The sequence below is a fragment of the Apteryx rowi genome, unplaced genomic scaffold, assembly GCF_003343035.1.
Source record: "Apteryx rowi isolate R43461 unplaced genomic scaffold, aptRow1 scaffold_565, whole genome shotgun sequence".
Lineage (NCBI taxonomy): Eukaryota > Metazoa > Chordata > Aves > Apterygiformes > Apterygidae > Apteryx > Apteryx rowi.
Window position 1 is genome coordinate 16085 of NW_020450833.1, and position 21298 is coordinate 37382.

Genomic DNA, 21298 nt, shown 5'->3' on the forward strand with positions numbered 1-21298 from the left:
AAGGGCAATGGGTGAAGCCATTTCAGGAGAGATGGTTACTAGCCAAGAAGGATTACTGTGACCTAGCCCATGGTGTGTTTATTTTTCTTTGAGCTGCATTTACTCATGAACACGCTGTGCATCACAAAACTTAGATGTAGCACAGGGGTCAGTAGCAGCATACCTCATATCATCCTCACTGTCCAAAGTGGAATGCTTCTCAGATTTAGTCTGTGGTAAATCGTCAAATAGCTTTCCTTTCCATAACATCAGCTTTGCTGATACCTTTTGCTGCTCATTGCATATGTGAATATTCAACAGCTATGAAGCAACARCGTGTGTTGTGTGGCACGTGGAGAAGCACCCTCACTGAAACAAATACACATCAGGCTTCTGGGATTAAAACAAACAAACAAAAAAACCCAACCACACAAACAACCAACACCCAGCCAAACACGGAAAACCCTTCACAACAGAAGCAGTTCCAGAGACCATGGATAGTTACACAGGATGGGCTTGGCCAAGTCAATACAGGCTGCAATTTCCAGTTTACTCCCAGGTATTCCCTAGCATTTCTGAAGCAAAAATATATTATTTGGAAGAGCCGTGTGATTAACAGCAGAGCTCTGGAGTTTTTGCATGTGGAATGAGCCTCATGACTTGTAAGAGGAACGCCTTCACTAGAAGCCAGGCTTCTAATGACAGCAAGTTTTCTCTGCCTGCAAGTTGGTTATTCCAGATTGTAGAGGGATTTGCCAACAGCAGTCATCTCAGTGTTGGCAGCTCTCAGGCTAGTGGTGGCAGAGGCTCTGGATTCAGTGGGGAAAAGCTGTAGAAATCCATAGGGTCCTGGCATTACAAAGCATATCTGAAACAGATGCCTTTCAGAGAACTGAATTCTTCAGAAGCGCTGAAGCCATCGATGGCACCGTGCCGATTGCTTGCTTCCCAAAGAGCCAGAAAATGTAGGATACATGACAACTTGTTTCCACAGGACTTCATGGGAAAGAGTACATAGGAAGGAAATGAGCACAAAAATAAGGTTAAAAGATCTATTTTGTCCATCTCCTGCAATGTTGTGAGAATCAGTGTTCTGAGGAGGTCCAGGGTTGGTTGGTCTGAAACAAGCTGAAACCTTATGCCTTAGGAACTATGTCTTTGCAGATATCTGCTATTTTGAGAGGTGTTGTCTTATGCACAACAGATGAAAACAGTGGTAAACACAACAGAAAAACACACATGGAAGGCTGAGGCCCAAAATGGCATCACCTCCAAAAGTATTTGGATGCCAGCTCTGGAAAATGAGCCATTAGAAGAGAACTTCCCTAGCAGCTGGGGAGGGAACTTAGGCTAAACCTGACATAATTTTTAAAATATATATACATATTTTTAAACAAACACCTTAACTCATGCTCTGTTTTTACCCAAGTACTTTGCTGGATGTTGAAAAGCACAGTAAGGCTGCCCAAGGTCTTTGTTCCAAGTGACTGTCCACCTTCTTTAATATGATATTGTTGATACAAACTGATACTGACCTGTTCATGCACAAAGAAGGAGGCTTTGCTATGTACTTCATGCGCAATGTTGCCACTTCTTTTTTGTTAAGGTTTTTAATGCGTTTTCTTCCTTCCTTTTTTAAAGTTTCCGTATCCTGTCTTTGTCACCATGATGTGTAAAGTCCTTCACAGCAGCATCCTCATGCAGGACAGACTGGCAATCCCTCGAGAGAAAGACAGTTAAGAAAAGTTTTCAGCAGTTTGAGAATCTTTATTTTTGAGCATAATTCCTCAGGGCTCGTTTGCTGACCTGCTAGATTTGTGTTGCATTTTTTGTTTGGTTGGTTTTTTTTCCTCCAGAGCAGCAAGGATTATCCRGAGCTCTTTCCAGTTTTGTTTCCAGTCTTCCAGTGTCAACCTGCTTCAATTCTTAAATAAATATAGTTCCCCCCCACACACACAGAGCTAGAAATTAAAATTTCTGTGGTGTCTGTAATATCTGACCTGAACTCAATCAGACCATCATCCTACAGAGCTTGGATTTTTTTGGTTAAGCATAGAAGACATCTTATTTTTACTCTCTGAAGTACTCCATGCATTCACATTTCTTGTAACCATTTTACAAAAATAGTCTAAATGCACTGTCTTTCTCTGTTAATACCTCTGCCTTTTCTTGACTGCAGCTGTATCTGTGTTTTGCCCTAAGATTGTCTAGTGACTGAAGTACAATAATTCAAGTTTCCCAAGGCACTGTGGAAAAGCTAGCTAGATTAATTACTTCAGTGATTTTTCTTTCCAACCAAAATAAGTGTTTCTGTGAACTCAGCTGTTGGAAAAGACAGAGAAGGGTAAAGACTTGTGCATTGGCTGATCATGAGACAACAGGATTTAACAGTGAAAATGGCCAAATACAGCCTATACTCTAGAAAAGAACTGAGAAAAATTAATGCCCTCTTTAGCTCACTGATAAATCTTTGAGTCTGCATCAGTTCTGGTCATTCTTACTCAGAGAAAGTTTAAGTCAAATCACAACAGGTGCAGAACAGGCTACAAAGATATCAGTGGTACGGAGATCATATTTTTAGGAGGAGGCGAGCAGAGCATGGTTAGTCTTGCATAGCAAAGACTAGCAGGAAATCTCATTGTTCTGTAAAATTAACTTCAGGGTAGAAAAGGAGATAAACATCTCGAAAGAAGAACTATTTGCAATAGTGCAAGTAGCTATAAACAAACCATCCATAAACATAGGCTGGAAACGCATGTTTCTTACTCATTAAAAGAATGAGATTTTGGAGTCATCTGCTAGTAGAAGGAACCAAATTGTGAAACCCAGCAAGACATGAAGCTTGATCAGTCTATCAAAGGGATTTCATCATTCATGAAAGATTGATGTGGCTGCCTATGACAGCAGAAGCCTGAGCTTTGTGAAAAATAAGATCCTTTCCAATCCTATGCCATCATAACTAACAAATTTTTGCTAGGGTTTTGCCTCTTCTAATTTTGTATGGTAGTGAATTTTCTGCACTGGAAGTGTGGCAAATCATACACATTAGGATGGTGCTCAGGTCTTCTGCTTGAGAGAATAACTCAAGTAGGATCATGCTACTTGAGAGAGAGAAACTTCACTGCTCTAGAATGGTCATTATTAGCCAGGAAGGCTTATCTTCATCCTTTAGCATCTAGAAGAAAAAATGTTCTTAATCTGAAATTGCCAGCAAATTACCCTGCTTGAATATTAGGAGAAGAAGAAACAAGATCTCCTAAGACTTTTTTTTTTCCTACAGAATATGCATGTCTCTCCTATCATCTCGTCCTCTCTTTTAAATAGTTCTTTCAAAACAAATGAAAAAAAAATTATCTTCCATGCCTCTAGTCTTCTGTTTCCCTTCTTTGGGCTTTGTTGCTAACTGGCACCAGTCTGAATAGAGCTTTCTAGCTTTTCAGCCCCTGAAAAGTTCCTGCTAAGACAGACTCCTTGCCTGCTGTTGGGAGAAACTTGCACAGTCACTGCTTAGCCCAAGCTCCTTTGGGAAAACAATCTATTTATTCTTCCTAAAGCTGCCAGGCTAGAACTTCATCTGTTGCTGAAGTGGTCTTAGCTTTGGGTGAAAAGGTATATGCTGCCCTGCTTCCACTCAGCCTCAGACTGCAGAGCCCCTTTCAATTTTTTTTAATCTCCCTAGTCCACAGATACTGAGAACAGACAAGTTGCTCCTTGGCGCAGCATGCATTTCCTCTGCCACCTGAACTCTGCCCAAATGCGCTCAGACCTCGAGTCACTCAGGCGTGTTGGAACCGGTGGAGGGAGCAGCAAACCGCTTGCAGCTTCACATGAAGGCCTGCTTCCGATTTGCCACCCAAAGCCTGGCCCCTGTCGTGAAAAGGGCAGCAACGAGTTTTAAGCTACTAGATAGTTTCCCATACAAATGCTTTGGCAAACGGATTTGCAGAAAAGTTTCCCTAGAGGTCAGCATAGCAAAGAACATGAAGCTAGGTGAGAGACTGCATCGATACGAGCACTTCTGTTGCAAAATCTTTATTCATCCTCCAAGCACCCCTGTGGGGATGGCCTCTGATTTACTGCTCTTGGAATAGCTCCCAGTTCTGAAAGTAAACTAATACCGTTCATGCCATTCTCCCTCCGGACTTAGGAGTGAAATGTAACTTTTTTTTTTTTTTTTAAAACGACTTGGTACTTCCTGGGAAGGTGATACAATGATCCTACAATTAAAGTACGAAATTCTGCCTCGGAAGCTAAGGGGGTTAGCTTTTCAGAGGTGCTGAATATAGAGATCTATAAATGAAGGTGAAGAGAGTCATAGAATTATTTCTAGCTTTTGCATACAGCTTCCCATGTGATGTGCAACAGGTCATCTCGCTAATTTGTCTCAGTTTTCCAACAGTAATTGAGGAGAACAGCCTACATTTTCATATGATGAAAACCTTTTTTTTTTTTTTTTTTTTTTTTAAATATCCAAGCTTACAGGAGCCCTCAGAAGATAGGTGAATGAAATACTTATGGATTAAAAATGTGGATTTTTGCAGACACCATTTATCCAAGTTGCATTTCAAAGGCAGCCTGGAATCCAAGCCTGCAGCCAGAAGTGCAGCTCCAGTGAAAAGTTTTGACCACATTAGTCATGAATGAATTCAGAGCCACTTATAGGACCCTCTCACCTATTTAGCACTCACAGGATGCTTAAAATAATAACAGTTTACTCATCAAGAGGGTAAAGATGTGCAAGAAGTTGCAACAAAAAAATAAAAGCGGGACGTTAAGATAAAAGGTGTTTTTAGTTTCTCTTTTGCACCTATCATGTCCCAAGAGTCATTCTGCAGTGCCTACAAACAGAAACTATGAGATAGCTCAGAAGGAGTAGCCTATTTTGTGAACTAGTGGAAATGAACCCCATGCTACACATCCTCACAGAGGGTTAATGTAATGTGCTCTAAATACACACTCCAGTCAGCCACGTATAACTTTCCTATGTGAACAAGTTCTCCAGAAGTCATTTTACATTGCTGTTCAATTTACCAGTCATCCGGATTCCTAGCTTCCACTTAGATACAGCCACGTAAATTCAAAAGGCTTTCATTACTTTGGACTTGTATCCATGCAAATGAGAAGAGACCCTAATTTCCAGCTGTATTTCTGTTCAGATGTGCACTGAGAGAATGAATACTGTCTCATGCTTACAGGATAAAACCTACCCTGCAGAGTCTGTGCCTTATTCCCAGGGTCCTAAGGGATCAATGACCTGACTTAAATCAGTTTCTTCTGTTCCAAAAAGGCACTTGCTTCAGTTTACCCACCTGCGTTATACAGTCACAACTGATCTTCTATCTGAGAGTTTTTACAGACACTATACTTGAGATACTGTGAAAAAAACAAATAGTTTACTCATGAAAACTTCCTTATCTCAGGCCACTGCTACAACATTTCTTCCTTATCCATAATGTTACAGTGCTTCCTTTCTCTGCAAGCCTGGAGTAAGTTAATACTACCTGGTCCTTGATAATGGCCTCTCCTCTCTGTGAAGCATATCATCAGACTACTCTCAAACACCGACTAACCAAACTTGAACCGTCTCATTCCAGAAAAGGACAAACAGGAGGCAAATAGTGAAAATAACAAATGATAAAATGACCCTGAACTGTAGTGCAATAGGAAAGCCAAGTCAGCCTCCYGCTCAAAAAGGGGAATCACACAAAAAGTTTCCTCAAACTTCTACTCTTCCTGCTTGCTCAAATTGAAAACAATTTTTCATCTGTTCCTCTGAAAAGCTCTGGCCACATGTAGCAGTAGCATGTTTGCTTCTCTGTTCTTGCAGCTGGCCTCTTTTCAACATTAGCTGGAAAATGTTTTATTTTATAGTTACACATTGTTATTGTTTCACATTTCTATGTATTCCACTTCTGCAGTTACAAAGAGCCTGGATGATAAATCGCCTTTACACAAATAAACACGGTCTTTGGACACAGCCACTTTAAACCAAGACTACTAATTCTGCTTATTTGTGTGCGTACCAATACAAACTAATGTTTTGTTTCAAATACAAAATTAGAATTCTTCAGGAAAACTGGAACTGTGCAAGACATTTCATTTCTGCAGAAGAGTCATATCAATCAAGCTTGCGCCCACAGAGGCAGGTGCAWGGTTTTTCCAATTCTTTTCAGTTTTTGGACCTTTCCATAGAAGATTTAACCTCCAGAAGGTATACTGTCCTTAGTTACTACTTTTCATGGGCTCTTAGAAGTAGTTTGCAGATCAGAGTTTAAAAACCATTCAGCTAGCATTTAAATGCCTGCCTCTGCCTCTGAACTTCTAAGATCCAGAAAGCAATCATTGTATCTCAGTGAAGGGAGGAGAGGCTAAAACCCACTCTGATTACCGATAATATGACTAATCCAATCATTAGTCAGATCCCAGAATCACAGGAAAATTTATGCAGGTCCTTCTTAGGTCCTTCTGTCACTTTATGAAAGTAACAGTTGTAAATGTTTCAAAGTATATGCATTATTTTATATGCATATGCAAAAGTCTTTAGCTCTGTTATCTGACTTTCCTTCCCATTTCTCAGGGCTGCCTGTTTTTTATTGCAACAAGGACACTGGATTTGCTACCTGGTGCTACCACAACATCTCTCTGTGGCCACAGAGCTCTGATGTGAGTGACCTGGGGTAAAGCGGAAATCTTCAGCAGAGTCTGTGGAGTTACCTGCTGCAACCCAAATCAGCATCCAGGCTGCTATACCTTGAAATATCATAGGCTGATAACCATAGTAAGCTTCAAGGTAAACTCTGCTCTCTGCTGTTGCAAATAATTTCCACAGAATAAATCCAGAGTCATTCCACAGTTCTCAGCATTGCTCCTCCAGACACAGGCTGGGAAAAGGGAAGCAGCCAACCCAAGGAGCATCATTAAGATCTACATTCAAATAAACAGCCTTGAAATCCAAGCCAGACTACTGTTAACACTGTCTGGTGCGATCCACCTTCCTGAGCCATGTGGCGAGTGCAGGAGATGCTACTTTAAGCATCCAGAGAAAGCAAGAATGAAAGTAGCTGGCAGAGACAACTACCTTCATGATTTTTTCTTGCTGTTTTTTTCCTGATTTTGCTAAAAAAATAACTACAACCAACTGTGATAAGCATTTCTGAGTGGAAGAGGGATAGTCGAGTTATAATATGAAAGAGGTAAATACTTGTGTTTTTTTTTAATCTCCCTTTACATCCAAAAGGATCAAGGTCTTAACATCAAAAATGATATGTAAGGTATACTAAAAACTATTCCAACCTTTTCTGCTGCACTCCATAGTCACAATACTACTCATACGACCAGAGGCTTGTGAATGATAAACAAGCTTGTAGCAAGTAGCTTCTTCTAAACACGGTTTCTTCCATCTGCTGATATTTCAACAAACAGCATCACCCCAAGGGCCCACAGCATTGTCCCATTTAGAGTGTGTATTACCCTGGTGACAACCACAGTCGCTCCTGAAGGAGGAAGCAGCAATATGCAGTGATCTGTTTTTAATGCAACAAAAGCAACTGGCATTAGAAGAACAGCTAGGCGTCTGTGAACCACTGTCCTCAGTGCAGGAGCATCTGGGCTGGTCATTAACACCCACATTGTAGATGCTACTAAGCCAAGGGATAAGGATGTTTGTCATTTATAAAGTTTTGGGAAGTCAATGAAGAATATCCTTGTTGCATTACGGGTTTAAACAAAACTGCAATACAGAAGCACTAGCAGTTTCCATTGTCTCCTTTAGTTTCCTCCTATGTGAAAAATTGCTCCTCACCTAACAGCACATGGGCAGGCAAATTCTCCAAGTTTCCTTCATATTATTAGATGCAGCGTAAGTCTGTCACAAGCAGCTAAGGGTAACTAGCAGCTACCTCCTCAAGTCAGTTCTGACACTCACTGGAGTTATACAGCCTACAGCCAACTGCTATCCATAGAAATGGTGGATTATTTTTAACTGCTCTTTTGACATTTCCCTAGGCTATTTCAGTAGGCATTTTGGCAGTTATCAGATAAAACAGAAGGATTACTGTTTTAGGATCATTCTTTAGAGATGACTAATATTTAACACATTAGTCTGGCGGCATTTCAGCCAACAGATCCCCTATCTTGTTGCTTTGGAAAAAAAAAAAAAAAAAACAACCCTATCTCACAGGTTTTTCTTCACAAAACAGGAGAAAGGCAAAAATAGCTATAACAGAAACATACTAGACAAGTTCAACTCAGTTGAAGACAAACAATTCATTATCTTTAGGACAGTAGTCAGTGTCCAGAAGACAATACTATTAAACCCCCGGACATCGCCGTGCCTCCACTCTCAGCCAGGACATCCAAGAGGCTCTGGCCCCATCCCACAGAGATTTCCCACCTCCTACCTGGGATATTGACAACAAGTGGACTGTCCTAATGTCAGTCAAGAACAAGAATAAGGTGAAAAACAGATGGTTTCCAGCCTTTTCATGAGAAACACAGGAAAAAGAGCAAGTCTTTACTAGTTTGCAATCCCAGCTCTTTCTGAAGAGCTTCAGCAGAAAGAGAGGACATGACCACTTTCGCAGCAGCTGTGGCCTGATGATGAGATTTCTCCTCCTAACCTTCCCCCACTCTTTACTCTGTGCCTCACAGCACAAGCACAGCAGGCAGCATTAACAACATCAGTGGCTCACAGGCTGCAGTTGTTTATCCGCTGCCCTGCTTTCAGGGAGAAACGAGAGATCTGTGTGAAGAGGAAAGCAGAGGAGTGGAGAAAACATAGGTGCTACTGCAGCTTCCCCACAGCTGGTGTAAGTGAAAGTGCTAGTATAGATTGCACATTTGTTTACTACTGCCTTGCCTGCTACTCCTATAGCAACGAAACATCTGAAAATCAGTACTGATGTTGCCAGGAAGAGGTAGAAAAGAGAGGGCATATATGCGGTTTGCAGCCTTATCCTATGCTTACTTTGTGCTGCCTTGTACTCGTAGACGAATGCCCCACTTTGAGCCTTGCAGGGCTGGATCAGAGCCATCAGCCCTATGGGCCTCTTCAGGGATTTCTCCCATCTGTCGAGCAAAGGAGACGATCCCACCTTGCTTTTGGCTGCAGGAACATTCCAGTGTTTTGTTCCCCTTAGTGGTGCACACAGCTTTGGTTCCCACTCCTTGTCTTAGTTCCTAACTCATTGCAAAGACTCCCTGATCTTTTGCCCWGGTGCTGCGCGCTTCCCGCTTTCTTCATTTTTGTAACTGCTTTTCTCAGGTAGACCTTGAACTTGATACAGCCTCTGTTCCCTCCTTGATTTCTCCAAGTCTCTGTTCACCCTGACATAGAGATGTCTCTGATTCTAAACCTACTTCTGGCGTGACCCAGTGGCCCATCAGTCCTGGCTGAGATCCCTTAACAAGTGCAGCTCAAGCTCTACCACTAACACCCCCTGCTCCCACAGCTGCCAATGGCTGGCAACTTCCCAAGCAGATGRTTCCCCCATCCCCTCCTTGCTCTCCTGCCCTAAATATGATAAAATCCAAATAAAAATGGATATGGAGAAAAAAAATGCGATTGCTACTAAGCTCAGCAAGTGAAAAAAGGTATATTTTTAAATTCATATCCTAATTTGTGTCTTTTCCCCCATTTGCAATGTAACATACTGGTTCCTCAAGAATCTGTAAATAACCTTCCCTCCCACCCCCACCCCAAATGGTTTCCTCCAAATAGGAGGGAAGCAGATGAGGAACCTTATTTAAAATTGGAGAGAATAGTCTGGGCACAGAGAAAGAACAGAGCTTAGGGCTGATAACAGCTAGGAAGGAATTTTAATATGAAGTGGGGAAATTCTTCCTTTGCTTCTCCTTCTTCTCTTTCTATTCAGTGCTTGCATTTAGCATGAGGGAAGGTCTAGGAGCTAGCTACTGGATTACCAATGACTAATTGCTCCTGAGGGATGTTAAACATCTCCTTGAGGATGAACTCTTCCAAAAAGCCGCTTTGTATATCACATTTTGCAGATCATTTCTGTATATTCAGGTCACCCACAACCTAAAGCCAGAAGTACTTTCTAAGCAGCTTTTGAAATAAATGCAGTTGCCTTTGTTCCCAAGGGGTGAATCAAGCCAGGTCTTAGATTAACCCTACAATCTAGCTCAGATACTGCAAGGTTACAGACAAGTAGTGTGTGAATGAGAAGTTTGATAGAATCCTTGACATACAGTTAGAGACAAATAAGGAGGAGAAAATAGCATTAATGTTTATGGAAAGAACAAGCTGGCTGTTGGAAGCAGCTATGGCTTAAGGTAGCTATGATCACCTTACCTAGAAGTGTTTTTAGTAGAAATAAGGCACATGTTAGTGCTGTGGCACAAAGCCCAGGTGAAGCTAAAATAAATGGTAGCTTGTACCAGTCACCCACAGTCCAGATAAACTGGAACAGGTTCAGCAAAGGGAAACAAGGGGGAGCAGAAGAGCTACCAAAGGGTTCTCGCCTTCCTGAAACCTGCACTGGAAGCAAAAGAGAAAACCACTCTTTAAGATGAAAGGATGTTTCTTCTTCAAATACTATTTTCTACAGCTGTTGTGTGATTCAGCTTTGGTTTTCAGTGATAAAGGGGGCAGGCACCACCGTTATGATTGATCTGCACATGAATGCCTGTTAAGTGTATATAATTTGTTTCAAACCCCCAAAGAGGTAAAGATTTCTATGCTGGTGAAAGTGACTCACACCAGAAGGCCCAGGGATTTTTCCCAAGGCCACACAGTGACAGGCACCCCACCAAAGAAAGAAGATTGGTATCTAGGCTTCTCCCAGAGTGATTAGAGTTACAGAGTGTTACTGTCACATAAAGGGAGGGAAGCGGTAATCAACGTTTGCCTGCCAGAGCCCTCCTCAAAAGGACTTTCATTGAGTCAGGTTCACAAAGTTGATCAAAATAAATAATTTATTAAAGCAACAGATCAACAGGTTCAGGATTGCCGGTGATAAATGCACTTACTGCAACAAATTCTACTTTTTCTGAGCTCAAACTGATAATTAAGCGCTTTCACCAATGGTATTTTTCCCGGGGTAACGTCCAATGTTGTCGGAGGTGCAAACCTTACCAAAAAGGCATCCCTGTTTTGGGGAGGAGAGAGGTCCAGGCCCGTCGACCCGTCCGTAGGTTGGTGTTCTCGTCCTCCAAATGGAGGATCGTTTATGCACTGAATTTATACTCTTGGCGAGGTGGGGCCGAGTCAAACACTGTGAGATGTTTGGTCCTTGTCGAGCTCAGCAGAGGATGTCAATGGCTGCTGGCCTTTTTTTTTTCTTTTGCCCCTATCAACAACACCAGGCTGCAAGACTCCCGCCTCACCCCAGGTGTCGTTTTGGGTAGAGCAATGTCAAGTGGTGAGACCTCCGCCTCGCCCTGGGCGTTGCCTCACCCCTCACCAGCATGGGCATCAGACCGCAAATCACCCTGTTTCATCCGCTGTTTACCCCACGGCAGGGAGGATCACAGATAATCACAGACCATTATCCCACACAGAGATGACAAGAATATCTACAGCTACAGTTCACTCTGGAAAAAAAAAAAAAATCACAAGGGGATTTGAAACTCCTCTCTAAGAGAATTAAGAAGGAGATGGTATTGAGTACAGACTGGCAATATACCTGCTGTCTGCACCTTTTCCAGGTCTGAAGTGTCTGGAGTTGGTCACTGCTGGGCACGGCTAGCCCAACTGGCAAGCCTTGCAAGCGGGTGACTCTGGCTGTTTCCATGTCCTTGCTTCAACCACGTTCCAGTTGGAGAAAGGCAGTCACTCCGCTGGCAGGTCTCCTGCACGTCAAGACATAGCAACATCCTCTTGTTGAATGATAAACTACTCTCTACGCTTCCTCCCTAGCAAGCCCCTCCTGATGAATTGCTTTACCACCATGCTCCTCTAAGATACATTGGTGTATCTCTCATTTTCACATTAGTCACATATACCTAACGTCTTGATGGCCATTAAACTTACCAGGCGCTTCACATTGCCATTGCTTTAACAGCCTCAGATGATCACTGCTATTCTCTCCAGATGGAGGCCCTTGGCTACAATATTCGGTTTGTTAATTAAAGGCAACGTGACTTTGGTATTACAGTTTTGATAGTTCACAGAGGCAGCTCAGGGATGCTAATGGCCAGCAGGTGGCTGTGTGTGACAGGATCCTCATGCAGTTTTAGGGAGCAGCTGTACCTGCAACCGGGAAAGTCAGCATGTTCTTTTCCTGCAAACGCGGCCAATAAATAATATGCTGTGATGCAAAACTCTCATGTGAACAACTATGCTGGCAAAAAAAGGGCAGAGGGAAAAAGACAGAAAGCAGGGAGTATAATATTAATAACAGTGCTTTGAAAAATTCAGGTGTCCCTTGCTGGTTCCATTATTTTCCATGGTGCTGATAATAGATGTGGCATAACATAAAAATTCAAGGTCTTGAAATTGTCTTCTCAGAGCTCTGTTTTTTATGCATGTGTTCAGCAGTGGTACTGAAAGGAATCAAGATTAGGTTACCGGGTATAAGGTTGCATCCTAAATGTGTGCTATAACATTTGAACTGCTCCAAATCATCTATCCATGGACGCAYAGGCATGTCACCCACAATTATCTCAGTAGTAGATTAATTAATTAAGTGTATCACAATGCTGCTGCAGCTGTATTTGTGACACACCTTACCTGGCAGAGACAGCATCAGCACCTTGCTTTAATAGCAATCAACAGATTTTGCTCCCACCTCTGGCAGGCCCCTCGGCTTTCCCCTGTCTCAGTTACCTCCATCCATAAACGTTAAGACAGGTGAGTATCCTCAGTGTATTCCTTAAAATGAGTAGTGTATTGTCAGATTATTATGAGAAATGACCAAATTTTTCTTAAAATATCAGGGATTAAGAAAAATGAAGTCTGCAATTGATACCAAACCACTTAGGAAGTGAGATTTCTGAAGCTACAGTTTCCAGCATTAGACATACAAAAATGACTGAAGCAATTACTGTAACAGACTATCTGCTACAGGCTTGTTTTTCACAAGAAAATTTCCAAAGTGGTTTCCTGTAGGAATAACTTCTGTAGAACATTATTAAACATGTATCTTCCTCCTTGCCTCTGTTTAGCTAAGTGCAAAGGAAACAGTGGAGTGAAGAAGTATTTTCCAGTATTTGGACATTTTAAGAGCCCTCTGGAGCCTGCTTACCATTAGCATGTAGTTTCAGGTTGTAAGCTATCCTTCCCTCCATTCCTTATTTTGCAATACCATGTTGTATTAATAAAGCAGAAAAGGGGCATAAAACCAAGTGACCTCCTAAATATCGTACAACAGTTTTACACACAGTGGAACATGGACTCAAACAAGCTTTAGTACTGCAAAACAGGAGTTCACAGTAAGGGCCTGAGATGCCGCCAACATCACTTCTTTCAGTCTTCTCTTCTCACATTTGTATTACATTATTCAACCCCAGAGCTTCCATAATCCCTCACAAATGTATGTCATTCCAGCAATGATCTTTGCTTTACATGCATAAGTTATGCCTGTGTATACAGGAGCCCACAGCAAAAGTGTGGGTACACAGTGGCTTGATAGGAACTACAGAAGGGGCAACTTTCAGCACAAAAAATCTGTGATCTTGGCAAAAAAGCCATCCCTGGTTTGAATAGCAGAGCGATAGCCAACCACCTGGAGCAACTGTGGAAAGTGCAAGGGGAAGGAGAACAGAAGTCCTGTTGGGAGCAGCATAACACAGGTACCCATTTTCAAAGAGACTCCAGTGTTTCCATTCTGTTGGGATGCCGACAGATCCTCAATTTTTAACCTTTCAACCAGAAAGTCTGTCAGCTGGGAAYGTCCTTGCAAAATCTGAAAAGCTTAATTGATTGCCGTGGTTTGTAATCTAATGACTCAGGTTTTAAGATACTCCCACCTCAATTACTTTTTGGCACATTTAGTACACAGTCTTACCAGACCAATGCATCATCAGAGTAAAACAGGACTGCTCAGCCTAACACTTACTGGCCAGGGGACCAGTTTCCTAAATTCTGCCTCTGTTGTTTGCATCTCTAAGACACAGAATATTCATCTGCTTCTCTAAAACTGTCCCACTGAGATCCATAAACAACTGACACTGTGTATTAAATGCCCTGGTAGTGTTAAATATTGGTGAGTGCAGTATTAATCAAGAGGATGGAGGAGACAAATTTTTCAAAAACTTATGCTTTGATATTTTTCCATACTACATGGAAGAAATAAGGGGGTGGGGGGTGGGGAGAAGGACCTCAGCACACACAGACCAAAACTATATCTTCTGAATATTTCCCCAAAATAGGATTGTACCAGTGGTTGGATCCACGCAGGATCTCCTTGAAAATGAGAGTCTGCCCAGGCTCTCAAGTGATATGCATTTTAGCATTTTGCAGAAGAAGCTTCAGCCCAAAATATTCCAGTCTGGTCAATGTATTCAGATCAAAGATTAGCTTGCACTCCAGGACTAGCAACACTGGCACCTCTTCTCCATTCAATATTAGTAACAAACTGAGGCTCCCACAAAAACATGCGAGGTTAAAGTTTCTTCCGTGAGTCATCATTTAAAAACATACCCAGTCATCTGTTTAAGTATTCCTAAGATTGAAAAGCCACTTTATTTGCACCAGAATTCTTACCTGAGTTTTAACAACCATCTAAATTCCTTAAGACAAACTGCATTCCCAGGCCCCCCCTGCTGCCACTCCCAAAATAAAAATCACACTTCAGAATGCCCCAGTGACAGTAGCTTAGGTTTCATTAGTACTAAACTGATAGGATGAACAAAATTCAACTGCATTGCTTCTTTTAGGCAGATAGAGGGATTTTATATCCAGTCAAAAATCTGGTTCCTGGCATTTCAGTCACATAGGTGGATTTATGAAATCAGCAGTTGGAAGAGAGCTTTTCTCCATCATTAGAGTCCTTTACATGTATTTGGCAACCGTGGTGTCCGACATTAGCAATGGCAAAAAGTCTCCCCTATTCAATTCACAGTTGTTATAGGCTCAATCTTGTCTTCTGATGCAGTTTTGGGTACAGCTAAGTATTACATGCAGTCATGTAACACCAGCTGTGTATCTCCTGCTCTGCCTTTTGCATTAGACTGTTACCATGTAGAGACCATCCACCCTCTCAGACTCTGGAAGCAAAGCTCATTGAAAAGCTTCCTGTTCCAAAAAGGAACCCAAGGTTTTCAGCCAGCTTATTTCACATGCTAACGGATAAAATATTTGTCTTCTGAAGATGAATATAATGAGCATAAGGCTTAAATATGGAGTGCATTTTATTGCATGATTGCCATTGGAATTGCCAGAGAGTTAGTTCTGCATGCTACTCTGATGTTAACAATGTCTGTATGAACGGGAAAGCACTTCCTGCACACCAGGAGGCTGCTTCAGCATAGTCAAAGAAAACTGTTGAACACTACTCTTTTTAAGTTATGCTCATCAGGAGGCTACAGAAACTACCAGCTAGACCACAGATTCTTGAGCTGGATTTTTCAAAAAGTTGATTTGAGTTTTTAAAACTATGGATAACAAGCTTCAGCGGAGAAAAAAAAAAAAACGTAGGAATTCAGTATTAGTTTCATACATAATGGAAGACTGAACTTTATAGCTTGTTACAAATTAGGGCGTCTTTCTTGGGTCCGAAGTCTTACAATACAGTGTGTTTCACAAATGATGGCAAGAACACTACCAGCACGTTAGCCTAACTTGGAGTGAAATCCCATGGAGCGCTTTGATCCTGCCAATACAAGGAAATATCCTTGACTTATTGGAGGAGAAACAGGAGAGGAAAGGTGTTTGCAGGCACAGAAGCACTTTAGGCAGATTGACCTAGGAGTTTCAGATACAGAAGCACACTAAACTGTGGACTTTCTTATGATGCAAATTTGGATCACTCCATTTGGATGACTCTCCCTCAAGATGCATCAAAATCCTACATAAGCAGTTCAAGCTATTTCCTCTGCAGGCTGAGGAAGAACACTTAAGTTTTCCCCAAGTGTGCTAAAAGAAGATACAACGTGGATGCAATTTTTTTTAACTTATAAAGGTTCTCTTTTTAAAAAGAGCTCACTTTCCATTCTTATGGAAAAGTGTACTTCTGGAACAAGCTTACTGCAATTCATTTGCCTGTTTTTTGATACTTCTTGTTACAGTAAGTAGGGATGAATTAGTACAGGACAAAGTGTAGCACCTGCATAATCTCAGCTTTTACAAAGTGTGTTTTACTTGGTCTAAGTTAAATCTACAGTTCTGTTCATATACACTAAAAAACTTCTGGAATGTTTGGATTTTTTTTTTTTTTTTAACTCCATGACAAATGGTGTCAGCTATAGCATAGTATCAGTAATATAGTTATCAATTAACACTGCACGAGTTTTTAAAAAAAATGGAAGTTTATTCGTCTTTCAATGGCTCAAATAGCAAATAAAAGGACAGGTTAGGCATCAGCCAAGACCAGTTACGTGTGTCTGGTGGCTTCATAACACCTCAGTTCCCAGTATACAGGTTCCAAAGCAAAGTCACAATGTTAGTGGTTAGACTCCCTGGCTAAATAGAGCAAAATGAGTACACAGTAAGATGAAGACTGGCTTATTTGCCATAGTTGCATGAGTAACTTCAATTCTGCACTTGGCAGTCTACTAAATGCACATACAAAATTCCTATTGATAAATATTTAACATGACAAATATAACTTCTAAGAGTTGAGTCCCTAAAATGTCTGTTAGCTTGAAAGTTAAATATTTGTTACCTAGTTTGCTTGAGCACATTTCAAACTGTCAGTTATAGGCTTACACATGTATAAAAAGTATAACAGTTTGTGGAATTGATCTAGCCTGTCTTACCCCAGAGAAGTCCGAAACCCTCAAACATTCTGGTATATTTTTAGTTAAGATGCAGCATACTAACCATGTGCTAGTATTCTTGCTGTTCTGAAGCAACTGAGGCAGTACATTTTGTTTGGGGATTCTGGATGCACGTGGTAAATGTTTCTGTATTGCAAAGCATATTTGATTGTTTAATATCAACATTAACTAGAAAAAGTAGCTACAATGTTCCTCATTTTAAATCAACATAAACTAGACTAAACAGTACAAAAACTGCAAAGAGCTTCAGCATAACACACCGTGGTTCCCATAGCTGAGTATTAGGAATGCAAAAGAAATTAACCGATGACACCAGAATTTCCCAGACAACATCTTAACTCAAAACACATTAGCGCTACTGAATCAGCTCCACTTCACCCAAATCCAGGGAGTTAAAACCCAAAGAACACCTAGACAAAAACTACTTGCAAAAAGGAAGTTTCAAGGTATCAGCACATTAAGATTTAAACATCCATTCCAGGCTTAACTGTGCCATATGCTTATGACTTCAATCTTATATGTAATCTGACCTTTTAGTTTTAAGATACCATGTTGTTTACTACGATACAGATGACAGATTATGCTCTGTATTATTCACAAAACCAGAGTATGGCACACATTTAAAGAACAGACACTGCTAGCGGACAGCTAGTTAGCAAAATCATTCACATAACTGCACTCTACCAAGAGGGCAGTCCTCATACTGATGTACAGGGACAGTCTCCATGCAAAGAGTTGAAAATACACCCTTGACTAAGCAACCTGCTATGTTTAGGTTTTAAAATTAAGGCATATTCAAATGTTTCAATGTAAAAGATTACTTCACTCTTCTAGGTTAATCAGATAATGCAGAACCACATATAATTTCTCCCAACATAACTTTTTGCATATACATTATTCTTTTCTAATTTGCATAACTCCATGGCAAAACAACTGCATACTGCTTTGTTAGGTATCATGTTCACAATTGTAATTTTCAAGGCAGCAGAAGACAAGATGAATTGACAATTATCAATGATAAAAAATGTATGCTTTACAGGATCCACAAAGAAATACTTCCCCCCTCTATTAAAGAAAAGACTGCCTGTGAAACACTACATTCAGAAGAAATGTGATAAGGTAGGCAATTATGAAATGGACTGAACTTTGCTTCTCTTGAAGCCACATCAATTTTTTTCAGTGAATTTGACTTTCAGTGCAGATCCAATTCATGCTTTTAGTGGTACATTACAATTTCCAACATGTTAGAGTAATTTCAGTCACTTGAGCCTTAAATGGCAGGCTTATAAATTATATTTTTTATTAGTATGGTCAGGGTAGGAAAGGAATTCAGGGTTTTGATTATAAAATGCAACATCTTTCTCTGATTCTCTTAGCTAGGCTTTTTCTTTTCTTCTTCCCATTCTTCTCTTTGCTGTCTTCCATTTTTCTGGCTCTAATTTCTCTCATTAAATCGAAAAAGACCTAAAAAAAGATGCAAGACTGTAAATGCCAAAACACTCACAGGCACTTAAGTTAATTTAAGCTATCACTGATGATACCCATTTCAGCTGGTTAAAATAAAGTCACTTACACACAGCAAAGTTGAACAAAGGAATATTAATCCAACAAATCTTTCACTGGTTTTGAAGACCAAGTCTATATGGTGCAGAACTGCTTATTTTAGGGTACCATAAAGTTCCCCAGTCTTCTGATATTTGCTTATGAATCCTGTCAGACACAATTTTGCACACAGCTTCAAGCAGAGGAGTTGTATTACTGTCCAGTTTTTCTAAAATGTATTACCTACTTATTACTGAGGGCACTCAAGGAAATAAGTTTATATTTCAAGTATTTTCAGTGTTTCAGTGTTCTAGGAGCATATTAACAGAGCAGTGGTAGGTACTGTTTCATAGTCAGTATGCTCCATGATGCAAGTCTAAACACAAAGTGACTAGAAGATATCAGCATTTCCTTTGTACCAAAGTTAGTGATCATATGATTACATTAACTAGTTTTTAGACTACGTAATGTCAACTGCCACATTACAGTCTCAAAGTAGGTATGAACTTCGTTTCCATCGTCAAGTGGTTCAGTAGGAAACAAAAGTGACAAAGTTTGAGACATATCAATGACTTGTCTAAGAGAGATCCTATTGTCAATTAAGGCTTTAGGATTGGACCGCATCCAGTTACTTCATTCATCAGAGAAGCAGATCATGACTTGTTTGACTTGTAGGGGGCCAAAGCAAATAAGCATTTCATCTTTATAATCTTATTGTAGCAGATCAGTTGAGCAAATCAGTTGAGCAACTCTGAGACCTCTCTCTCAGCAAGATGTTCTCTAGATTTGTATTTTGGGGGACTTGATCCATTCCTGTGAAACACGGACAATGCAGAGGGGCTGAAAACTCCTTTTCTACATAGTACAGCAGATTTTTTTTTTTATTTGCAATGACTCTGATCTCATATTGATTGCAGCACAAGCATCACCCTTCATTACAGTGGCTGAAGAAAATCAATGTAACTAAACATTTCCATYGAGAAATAAGATTGCGTTTAGATTTCTAAATGTGGATTAAGTTACTTAATTGTATTTAAATCTGTGATGATGGTGTGATGCAACTTTCAGCTTGCTTAAGCACTGATACAGTACTACAGTACTAAGCTACCTGGAATACTTAACTTACTGAGAAGGTGCTCAGTTTCTCTCACCTTTATCAAACTGAATGGAGGTCGACCATGTTTCCCCCAAGTGAGCAAGCCACTATTTTGAAATTCAGAGAAGTCAGATTTCTTAGAGAATAGTAACTTCAATTTATGTAATAAGCCCCATAATTTCAGATGCTCCAAGAAAACATGCAACTAAGAACACCTGGTAATTACTATTGCCAACAATACCTCATTTATGGCCTGTCAAACTTTGACTCTATATGATACATGCTAATCACCTTGTGATCTGGATCCATACTACCACCAGCAACAAAAAGAAACTTGGAACCAGATCAAATTGCAAGTTAATTTGAATAGAGTGCTGCAATAGCCTGCTACATGTGCACAAAAGTTGTTGAAACTATAGTGCTATTAAAAATGTATATTGTTTTCCCAGGTGGTAAAGGATGGTGAAGTAGATTTTGAAGAGCTGGGAGTTTCTAAATGGCTGTAATAGATGGATGCTAACTGCAATTCATGTACTCAAACTTTAAGTTACATTATTTTTAAAAATAGTAATAATAATAATAATAAAAATCAGAGCTGAATTCAACAATGAGACCGAGTTCTGCTGTATTTAGCTGACCTAATATTCCATCCAGAGCAGCATGAAGTTCTTATTGTTCAACTGAACAATCCATTTCTTCAGGAAGGCAACTGACACCATACAAGAGTCAGATTTTAGATATTCCAAAACAGCCAGACTCCCATTATAGCTCTCATGTTGCAATTGACAGCTCATATGCAAGGATTCACATTAGAAAATTTTTCAATGCATGATCAAACCTGTCAAGAGGTCTGAAAGGAAAGGTTAGCACGTTAAACTGCTTATTTCTTTGGCCATCCAGCTATCACTTTTGTAATCTACAAGGCTGAGAGATAGTTCTGAATTGTGTATTCCAAGAAGTCCTGTCTTTTAGAGCTGTAACTGAAATTCTTACAGCTAATCAATAGTTTATCTTCTTGGAGACAAAGACGCTCCATCTGCTATATCTCACAACCTTCTGAACCAGGTTCTCTCTATCCCTTAAAATTCATGACACTCTTCTAGACTGTTGAAAGCTTAACAAGGTTCATCCCCCTTCCTCATTGGATTAACATACAACCAGGCATCTGTGGTAGAGAGGGTTCCAATCCCACCCCCGCATACTTTTGTCGTTTTATTTTGGCTGAGGACCAGCTAGTATTCTTTGGTGTTCAGAAGCAGCTTGCCTTCTAGTTATAGAAAACACGACAAGAAGTCTAGGTAAAAATAGCTGCCTCAAGAAATTTTTAATGAAGTGTAAGGCCTTGCCTAATAACCTACTCCCTGCAATTCAGGGTGGGATAAACTTGTTATACCTAACATTTTCACTGTTCTACATGAAATGACCTAGCCATATGCTCATCACAAGCTAAAGGAGAAAAGTACTCAATTTGAATTTCACAAACAATGCTAAAATAACTAGAACATATAAAGTATGACTCCATGGAGGAGGGGTATGAAGTAAAAGCTGATGGATAGATTCTTTGTATTAAGAGGACAGTTATTACCTTGTCAACATTAGCTCGTGTTTTTGCAGAAGTTTCCACATAGTTAACATTCCACTGATCAGCTCTGTTTTTTGCTTCTTCTACAGAAACTTGCCTTTTATCTTCCAGATCTGATTTGTTACCAACTAGCAAAAAAGGGACATTCTCATCTTCTTTCACTCTTAAAATCTGCTCCCTGGAGAGAAAAAGAAAGGGAA

At 40.4% G+C, this 21298-nt stretch overlaps 1 protein-coding gene and 1 long non-coding RNA gene across 5 annotated transcripts in view; both read right to left on the minus strand.

Moving 5' to 3' along the window:
• Window positions 1–10966: 10966 nt before the first annotated feature.
• Window positions 10967–13540, minus strand: LOC112973747. The gene is made up of 3 exons (XR_003256061.1): window positions 11972–13540; window positions 11625–11790; window positions 10967–11532 (listed from the first exon to the last, which is right to left on the minus strand). It is a non-coding gene; the product is annotated as an uncharacterized LOC112973747 (long non-coding RNA).
• A 1205-nt stretch (window positions 13541–14745) lies between these two features.
• RALA (RAS like proto-oncogene A) overlaps window positions 14746–21298 on the minus strand; it is a 34288-nt gene continuing 27735 nt past the window's right edge. For all 4 annotated transcript variants that reach the window (XM_026082013.1, XM_026082014.1, XM_026082015.1 and 1 more), the window contains exons 4-5: window positions 21102–21276; window positions 14746–18342 (exon numbers count right to left, since the gene is read on the minus strand). In XM_026082013.1, coding sequence (XP_025937798.1) covers window positions 18220–18342; window positions 21102–21276 — 298 coding nt within the window. In that variant the 3' untranslated portion in view covers window positions 14746–18219. The remainder of the gene's footprint in view (window positions 18343–21101; window positions 21277–21298) is intronic.